Genomic DNA, 10,175 nt, shown 5'->3' on the forward strand with positions numbered 1-10,175 from the left:
TAGGCGAGGGTGATTGTGGAGCAATTGGTGCAATGAAGATTGGCAGTGGAAACCGAAGTACTCAGAGAAAACCTGCCCCAGCACCACTTTGTCTACCACAAATCCCACTTTACCAGACCAGGAATCGAACCCGGGCCACACACATGGACTTAATCTTCTACTGAAATGAGACAATTTCTGTCTCAGTTCTTGTTGCTTGTTAAACAAGAAGAAGCTTGCTTACACATGTAAGAAGCCAAAAACTACAGCAGTATGTGTATTGCTTCCATTTGAATGGCAGGATACTTTTCTTTCACATCCAGAACTTGTCCAGGGATAGGTCGGTAAATCTCAAATTTGAGTGTACAATCAGACTGCAGCTCACAGAGTTCTTCCTCTTCTCTTAAAGCGAAGTTCTTAGGCTGAGCAGATGATTCAGAGTAAGGGCTCCTCACCCAGTCATACACATGTGTTGAAAGGGAGGGAAAATATGTTTAGTTTTTTTTCCACAGTTCTTCATGGTGATGTTCAGTAAGTCTTGAGACTTTGTGATATTCTGCTTCACTCTGAAGTCCCAGCAGCAGTGGAAACATTTAAAGATTTCCTTTCACAACATGATTTTTCCAAAGATTCAGTTATCTTTTAAATCTGAAAATGGTGTCACTTGAAGTCAAAACGTTTTCTCCAGGACACTGCAGAAACTTGTTCATCTGGTTCATGTGATGAAGAATGTCTGCTAAGTAGGCTAGTTTTTGCAGCCATTCTTTGAAGCACTTTGCAAAATCTGGTCTTCTGTTTTCTTGAAAGTAATCTTGCAGTTCACCTTTTCAGCTCAGACACCCTATTGAGAACTCTTACTCTGCTAAAACAGCAGATTGTACATGTAGCAGGAGAGTTAATGTTCTGTTTGTTCAGGTTTTCACACAATTTCTTTTTAACATTCTGAAGTGGCTTGGTCTTTGATACAGTTAACCATTTTTATTGCATCATCCAAAACTTTCTTCATTTCATCCCCAAAGATTTATGAAACCAGCACCTCTCTGTGAATAAAGCAGTGTGTTGTGACATCAGGATTTTATTTTTTTACAAGAGAGGTGAAACCTCTGATGGAGCCAACCATCAATACAGATGCCTACATGGTTCTCCCAAGATAGACATTTGTTTCCAGATATGAAGGCAAGACATTAAGTATATCTTGCACTTTGCCTGTTTCAGGCAGCTCTCTGCAACAGAAAAAGTTTTCTCTGATTTAACCATCATTTACATATCTCACAAATGCTACAACATAACTGTTATTTTTCTGTTTATCATGCAAAACCTCTTCAGCATCATATGACATCATCAGTTTGTCTATTTATCATCCCACCAAGGGAACAGAGCAGTACATTTCCCTCAGTAGAGCAAATCATACATCCACTTTCGGGTCCTCTTGCTCGTGAACACAATTTTGAGTGGTGGGAAAAACGTATGGTTGGTCTCATTCCTGTGTCAAGTAGTTAAAAAGAAGAATTCACATTTAAAATTCTGTCATTTTTTTAACCCATTCTTTATATATCTCCATATTTTAATATGTCAGCCCTTCTGTAATGTTAATCTTACATACATTTACTTTGGCCACACATTTTAGAGAAACTACACCCTTTTGTTTATACAAAGTCTATGTGCAGAGGAGTCAGAGATTATCATGTTTAGTTGCAGCAAGGGTTAAGTAAGTTCATAGGTTTCATTTTTCAAAATAAATTAATTCAAAATATACATAACAGTATTAACTTCTCACATATGTACATTATTAAAAGTTTTCATTCTTAGCAAATTTGAATGTGTAGTTTGAAATAGAGTTTATAATTAATATATCATTTAAGTCAAAAATACATTAATATTTCAAACATTACGGTGTTAGCAAAATTGACTATTCTAATGAATGCATTGTGTTAAGTTACTGCCATTTTCAAGAATTGTATAAAGTTATATGCCCATAGGTTATTTAGTAGTAGCGCATGCCCAGTGACATATCTTTTACTGCCTCATGTATCTGCCTTTCTTCCTGATAATCGTCTGGACTGTTAGGAACAAATTTCATTATTCCAAATTTCTTCAGCCGGCTTCCCCACAGTCTGGTCCCTGGCATTTTTAGTAGTGCTTGGAGAATATTTTCCTTTGTGGATCCTAAATAAAAATACCATTGTATTAGATGCTGTTTACCTGTTTTAACATGTGAAGCAGATTGAGGTTACTGTCTTGGGATATAACATCATGTAGTCCAGTAAAAGCCAACCGACATTTTGGAGGAGCATACTGACTTTGCTTGTAGCATCTTCAGAATTAAGGAGTAAGCCAAGTAGGCGGCAGCAGTGTGAGCTGCTCTGCTTGCCACTTCTTGCTGGATTCTTGCTTGTCTTTGGCTTCCTTTGACCCTGAAGATGGAGGCAGTATATTCGTCAAAGACACTGGTGGACTTTTGCGAGAATACATGGTGTTACACCCCAGAAGTTAGCACTCTTCATAGTCACCACTGTGGGAACCTCAAATCCAACACAGTACATTCAACAGAGCAGTAAGAAACAAAGAAGTAAAAGTAAAGCTGAATCTTTGTCTAAGCAGTAAGCTGTGAAAGTGTAGAGAAGGCACAGAGGTAAACCTCCACACATTCTTCTTAAATGAAGTACTAGGTGAAAGTGAGTGGTCAACTTTAAACTCCATTTTACCTTTGGAATCCACTGAACTTGGGGTTGGGTGGGTCCAAGGGCCAATATAGATGTGCTGGCAAGGAGAAAAATATTAGGATCAGCCAGGAATTTGAATGATCATGCAGCTTTAAGCTCATAAGGAGATCTTAACTGAGCTATCACAAGTGAGATTTGCATGGCTCTGACTATGCAGGTGACAGTCTTTCAGCTCACAAAGATGTTAATTCACCCCTCTGCATCTGTATCTTTAGACTACAGAAGAGGGTAATAAGAGTCATCACCAATTCCAGAAGTAGAGATTCTTGTAGGGAGTTGTTAAGAGATTAAAGATTCTGCCCCTTTACTCACAGTACATTTTTTCCCATTTTGTTATTTGTGGTCAAAACAAAGATCTATTTTCATCTAATTCTGAGATTCATATAACCAACACAAGACATAGTAATAACCTCCATTATCCCTTGTGTAACTTAACTGTCTTTCAAAAGGGAACATATTATTTTGGAATTAAAATTTTTAATAAACTTCCACCCAATATAAAAGACCAAGCTCATGAGATTAAAAAATTTAGGTCTGCTGTTAAAAGATTCCTATTTTTAAATTCATTTTATTCATTGGACAAATATTTTAACTGTGACAACAATTAAAATTTCGGATTTGTTACGGGTGATAGTTGATAGTGCTTAATTGTTATAGACAATGGTTTTTGTTCATGTTGTATATTGTTAATATTTTTAACTGGTATGACATTACACAATTGTGATGCAGTATGTGATCATGTTTACTATTTCTTTATCCATTGGTGTTTAACCATGTAAGGATTTATGGAATGCTGAATAAATGAATGAATAAAAAAGTCAGAAACACGACAAGAAAAATTGGCCAAATTAAGGTTTAAGTGTGAGCTTGTGTTAGAGTGTTATGAAATGGCAGTATAATTTTTTATGACATGAAAATGAGATTCATACAGTCCAAGGGGAAATGGAGTGGCTGGAGGGACAAAATGATAAAGCATTAAAGAGTAGAGAAAATGCGGACACAAATACAAGAGGATCTGCGTGTATATGGGAAGAAGGAGAAGAATGGAAAAGGCTTTGTTTCCTCTTCACGTAATTGGGGTAATGAAATCAAGAAGGATATGATGAGCTGAACATGTAGAACATGAGAGGAAACCAGTTAGGAGACCTATGTGGTGCAATGGAATTATCTCCAGATTGTTTTTTGCTTGCTCTCTCTCTCTCAGACATATATACATATAGGAATGTGTTTTCTTTGTCCCCTCTGAAGTAGTTCCCTTGCAACCTGATGCAGGAAATCCAGTGAAAGCATTTGCAGAAATCCTGGTATATAAAAATCTGCATGTCCATCTTGTAATTATTTTTTGATAATTGTGTCATCAAATCTTTGTCCCATCAATGCCAGCTTGAATTTTGGAAAAAAACAGAAAAGTTGCAACGGGAGTAGTGAGGCTGACTTTTCCTGAAGCCCTCTAACAAACACTGACACAATTTGCCTCTGTTATCAGCAGGCACACAAATTTTGCAGCCAACTATAGCATGTTCAGCCACTGTCAAAATTATTTGGTGTGACACAAATGAGATTCAGCGAAGTCATCAATAGTGAGATGAAAAAGCTTCTTGATTTGTGCCACATTTCCATCTCTTCTCCTCATGGATAGACATCCCAACATCAATAATTGATATCACTCCACTTGGAAAACCAATCAAAAGTTTTTTTTATGTAAGATTTGAGGCTTTCACGGTGGTGACTATGAAGAAAGCAGTCTTCTGGGATTTGGCACCGTGTATATGTGATGTTAACNTTAGTTCTGCTCATTTTTTTCCTCTCAAAAAACAAATTTCTTATAGGGTTCTGTTGCAGCTTTTGCTAATTTGAAGTTGGTGTTCTCTGAAATTTGCCATTTTCTAACAAAATACAAATCACAGAGGGCACAACATACAGTCTGACTTCACCAGGTATGTTGCAAAATGAATTTAAAGGTAAATGACACAACAGACTGTACTCTGTCTCTGGTTAGCAGAGGAATGTTGTCCTAACTGTAGCTGTTTACATCGGAGCCAGTCAGGAAACTTATTTATTACACCAAATATTTTAGTTGGAATGGTAATATTAAAATACATCTTAGAGAAACAGGATGTGAAAAGATTTCAAGAAGCTCAGGATTGGATCCAGTGGTGATATATGAACATAGAGATGAACCTTCAGGTTCCACAAAAATGGAATGTCTTCATCAGTTGAATAAGCATTAACTTCTGAAGGAAGACCCTGCACAATTCAGTGACAATAGTGCACACAGTTTCCATTTGCAGATGATCTGTCTGCGCCTCATGACTTCCTTGCCAACAACCATTATACTCACTATCCATTCGGTTATTGACAACAACAGGATATGGTGGAAGTGGTCCAATACTGTGCAGCACTTGTATGTCCTTTCCTTCATCTTGCAGGTACTTTTTATTCCAGGCAAGGGCATTTGCATCTATTGCTGCAGCCTCAGCTTGCTTTGTGAGAACCATCTGGATAGAATTCAGGTGTGATCCTGATCCTAAGAAGCAAAAGGCTTTGTCAGTTGCAATGTCTGTGGAAATATGGCAACTTGAAACTATGATGTCAATTTTGGACAGCTAGACAGTGGAAGAAATATCATTTGATAATGTTTTTAGGTTAAAAGTGAAGAGATGTTATGAAAACCTATGAATTTTAAAAATTTATCCTATACCAATCCATTTAAATTTTCTGTAATTCTATAATAACTATTTCATCTAAATTCCTTTATACAGCATGTTTAACATTACAAATGTGCCGGAGATATTTAACCTGTAGTCAACCAGAATAAGGGCTTAAATGCTGGGTTGGCAGCTTGATGTTGAACAATAATGGTATTAGTACTAAGGGAATATTGTACTTTTGAAATATGAGTGCCAAAATGTTGTAGGAAGAGTGAGATCGAAGAGTTGAAGCAGAAATGGAGACATAGTTTAATATGTAAATGTACTTCCCACAAGTACTGCCAAAGAGTGAGTCAGTTTTACCCAGGTATGTAAAAGTTGTAATTACTGATGCAAAATGAAGACAGGAATGCTAACAGAGCTCCAGTACTTAAAGAAATCTACTCACTCAAGGTGTTGCCAAAGAATGAAGCATTTTCACCCAGTTCTTTAAGAGTTTTCAGGATCACTGTGCTTGCACTCAGTGATCCCTCATCACTGTATGCCCACCTACAGCCACGGAGATCCAAGAACTCCTTCACATGTTTTCTGGAATGAAACCAGACTTTCTATTTAATTGTTCTATTGGCAAAATTACAAATAGTTTCACAGGATAAGATCACTGAAATGTGGCAATATTTTCTTTTCTGTTCTCACTCTGGACTTTGTCAGAATTACCCCATAAACACTGTAAGAGTGAAAGTCCATCAACAATTCCAATAAAATCATCACGCAGACTGATAATTATAACTCACCGTCCATCCACATGAATAATAACATCAGAATAATAACCCTTGACTCCTTCGGTGTTCTTGGGGTGATCAAATACAGCTGTGACTGGTAGCAATGCAACGTATTTGTTCTGCATGTCAAGTAGCTTAACATAAGCTGATGTAGACATAAAACCTGGGAAAATATATATGAGATTTTAGGCTTTTATAGTCTCTTAATTGCATCACATGGGAATAGCATCATGTCAGGGAAAGAAAACACTGATAACGTTTTAAAGTGACCAGGTACTGATTATGACTCAGTAGGCACCAGGTTTCTCTGAAATGCTGATAGTGTTTTACCCTTCATTCTCTGCTGTTCCAAGGGAACTAACACAGTTGACTGCTTAACATAAATTTACTTAAATGCTATTAACATTTGTGTAAAGTTTTTACAGTGTTTGTTCTCTAAAGACATTTCATCACAATTTGAGTATTTATTCATTGCTGAGAGCTTGAAAAGACTGACCAAACATTGCAACTGAGTAGTCAGAACTTCTGCTTTGTATTTTGGAGGTGCCAGGTTCAATTCAATCTGCAGGCTGGCTATGCAGACTGGGATTTTTTGTGATTTTCCTCAGTCCTCCAGGCAGATGGTGGAACAGTATCTTAAAATAGGCCATGCCCAGTTCATAATTGGCAGTAATCTAATTTGATCCTATGTAATCATTCATTTGGAAAAACATAATTAAATAACGGAGGAATTGATTGATTTGTATGTGAGAGCACCGAAACAAAGCTCATTTATTTTTCTGCTAGGTATCCTTATGCATGTCTAACCCTTCATGTCTTAACCATCCATTATCAGGTTCGTTAACTTACTCATTCCTACTTTCCAGTTAGTTTTCAATATCACAACTCCACTTAAAGGTGACATCTCTTTAAGCAGTCATGAACAGCTTTATATCATGGTAATTAGCTTGATTTAAATTACCAGATATTAAGTGATGTATATATCCGTTGCTGGTCACTAATACACGTGACAGTAATATACTCGTACATCTGGCTTTTCTACAAAATAGTCTTGTCACATGAAACCTAATTCTATGAACCCAGTTTTGCACAACAAGCAAGAGGCATCCTCTCCCAGCCCCAGTAGTTTCAATTATTGATATATAGACATACACAACACATTTCTGGACCACACTTTTTGCTCGTGTTATGCATATAACACAAATGCAGCAATTTCCTTACCCTGGAATTATAAAATACTGTTTAATATCGTTCTGCAATTAGCACTGTCCTCTGTTTCGTAATGGCAGGATCCATAAAATGTCTTATTCTAAAACACAGATGCATGATCGAGTGAATTACCATGGTGAAAACCACATGTATACTTTTTGTAATTGCTATGCAAGCAATGAATATCATAAGAAAAGGTAAAGTTAGCCCTGTAACATGCCGTGGAGGCCCATAGGATTTTGAGATGGGACTATGACATTGCACAAAGTGTGGAAGGTTAATCAGCTTCATAAAAAAACAAGAGTATTATCAAATTATGTCATGCAAGTATGTTTGCACAAACAGTGGAATACTGAGTCTACAATTTTACCAACTCACCTATATCGACTGCGTCATCCGTGAATGGATCTACTCTGTCAGGGAGTGGTCCTGAGCCTCTAGACTCATACAGAAGTGAAGCCTCAAACCCAACTTCTTCCTCTAGATACTGCAAAATCAGCTCATACAGCTCCACTGGATGACTAGGGCACATGTATGTGATGATACGCAGCTTTGGTCTGGGGCTTCCCATGGCTATTCCTGTTACAGTAGTGTTTCATTTCAGTTCACTTCAGTGGCTTGTGAAAGTTCATAGCAGATTGATTTGTCAGACAGGTTAGATATTTGAACCCTGCTCTCCTATGATGTCATATACTTTATGTTCATATGTCCAGCTCTGCACACCCATAAGCCATCGTGCTTTATAATGCAGCAATCTGCTGGGTATTAATTTATGTAAACAAGATGAAGTTGTCACTTATTGCAGCAATCTTATCAGCTCTGGTTAAGATAGTTTAGTTTGTTTAAATATTATATTATTAATTTTGATATTAGTGCCAACAGTTGGGATGAAACCCAGAGCCCTTTGAATACTGATCACTACACCATGGGTACTGTGCCAGTATGACAGCCAGTCACTTGAAGTCAGAGGAAGAAAAGTAACCTGACTGAAGTATGAACAGAAATATTTGTTTTAAATTCATTAATATAATTACTATTAACTCTGCCAAAACACTGTCAGCATCAAAAGGTCAGTAAATGTCTACTGTGTAGAGCTGCAATGTTTCATTTGTATTAATCATGTAGCTGATTCTTCAACAGTATATTTCAATCCAAATTCATGTCAGGGTAGGGCAGAGAGTAATCCTTCCAGCAGTATTTTATGTCTTTAAATTCGAATAATGATAAGACTTCAATGAATAATCAACAGTTTCTCATAAGTGTTGCTGCCCCAATTCAAAATATGCATTTTAACATCAAAGAAAAATATAAAACACTCTGAGTTTTGTAGGCCTTTTTGGAATTGGTTTGATCTGGTGGATATCCTGAAAGATTCTTTAATACCAATATATTTTGTGCAAAAGTATACACATGGATTTAAATTTTTTGATACTTTCTATAGATCCAGGATTGATTTTCTGTAACAAGCTTGATACCCAATAGAGGCGGGATTTTTTCATTGTTATTTTTTACAGATCAACTTCATATCCAGTGGGTACCGGGGATAAGATGGCTGAAGTGTAAAAGTAACCACTGACCACATTTTAATGCCAAGATTGAAAATGCCTCCACTTGTCCTGTGTGCCTTCATGGTAACATAGGCACAATTTTACCTTTATTTCCCAGTATTAGATTTCATAAAATTTATTCTCAACATTTTGGTTCCCAATACAAGGTATCCTACCACTGTGGCTGGGTTCGATCCTAGGTCAGGCAGTGTAAGAATTATGGTGGGCAAGTGGCACTGGGTGCCGGTAGTTTTCATTCCACAACTGCTCGACATTCAATATGATCCTATCATCGACGCTGAATAGTTTTAACACCAACAGCTTCGTTAAATGACATATTTCATTTAATTTCATGCAAGGCATAAGCTACGAGGCGCCTTATCTTCTACCCCGTTTTGGTGATGTGTGCCTCATGGAAGTGAACAGATGCGGAAGACATGATCCGTGCCAAAATTGAACTTCCAAATCTGTCACTCTTTGCGATCCGTTCCGAGCGCATGAGCGGGTCATCTCTGAAATTTTGAACTACTGGGCGCAAAGAAATGTTACACAATACAATGTCGTGTGTTCTTCCTTCTAATTGGCACCGAAGGTTTTGTAAGCATTCGTGATTATATAAATGGTATCATGGGGAAGGTGAACTTTGCTCACTTCCCTTTACATACTATTCAACGAAATATGACTGAATAATGCCAGACATAAATGCCATATCATTACAGAGGAAGTAAAAGTTGATCATTAACACTATTTTATTGTCTGAATATATACTACTCACCGTTATTCCTTAATCAATAACCAAGTACACGTGGATGAAATATAAACCTTACTACAAAGAAGGAAATTTCTACCAGCTGATCTCCTTCCCTTCTCCTCTGAACGGAGTGGGAATATTTACTTAGAGCACACAGTCAACCTGTTTCAATGACAACGATCTCGTATAGTACAACAAAACCAAGAAATCCTATTTGAATATAATTTATGTCAGTATTTTATGCAATAAAAGTATACCAAACAATGAAAAGACTCATATTTATTTACTTACGAGTATTTATTTGTTCTTTTTATCGCTAAACCGGATTCCCCCCTCCTTACAACTTGGTTGTAGAAGTGATCACATGCAATACCCGTTCCTTCCGGTGCGGAGAATTCAAACGGGATATCGTGTTCGAAGGGCTCAGACATAGGTACATCGGTAACAACAGCTTGACTAGTCGGGTTGAAGGTTATATCTTTCGTGAAAATCAAATTACGATAAATTAAGTGTTGTGATTGTGAAGTGATTGT

The 10,175-nt window shown here is 37.1% G+C and overlaps 1 protein-coding gene across 2 annotated transcripts; it reads right to left on the bottom strand.

Annotated features, from left to right (window-relative positions):
• Positions 1 to 1,761: 1,761 nt before the first annotated feature.
• LOC111866286 lies at positions 1,762 to 9,975 on the bottom strand. 2 transcript variants are annotated; one of them, XM_023855090.2, is made up of 7 exons: positions 9,934 to 9,975; positions 9,667 to 9,804; positions 7,723 to 7,923; positions 6,148 to 6,298; positions 5,802 to 5,941; positions 5,044 to 5,229; positions 1,762 to 2,145 (listed from the first exon to the last, which is right to left on the bottom strand). In XM_023855090.2, exons 3-7 carry the CDS (start codon positions 7,913 to 7,915, stop codon positions 1,964 to 1,966), a joined length of 852 nt encoding a protein of 283 aa, XP_023710858.1. In that variant the 5' UTR covers positions 7,916 to 7,923; positions 9,667 to 9,804; positions 9,934 to 9,975; the 3' UTR covers positions 1,762 to 1,963. The 2 variants fall into 2 exon arrangements, with proteins under 2 accessions (XP_023710858.1, XP_023710859.1); XM_023855091.2 differs by lacking the exon at positions 9,667 to 9,804.
• Between the last annotated feature and the right edge of the window lie 200 nt (positions 9,976 to 10,175).

The sequence above is a fragment of the Cryptotermes secundus genome, unplaced genomic scaffold (assembly GCF_002891405.2).
Source record: "Cryptotermes secundus unplaced genomic scaffold, Csec_1.0 scaffold1025, whole genome shotgun sequence".
Lineage (NCBI taxonomy): Eukaryota > Metazoa > Arthropoda > Insecta > Blattodea > Kalotermitidae > Cryptotermes > Cryptotermes secundus.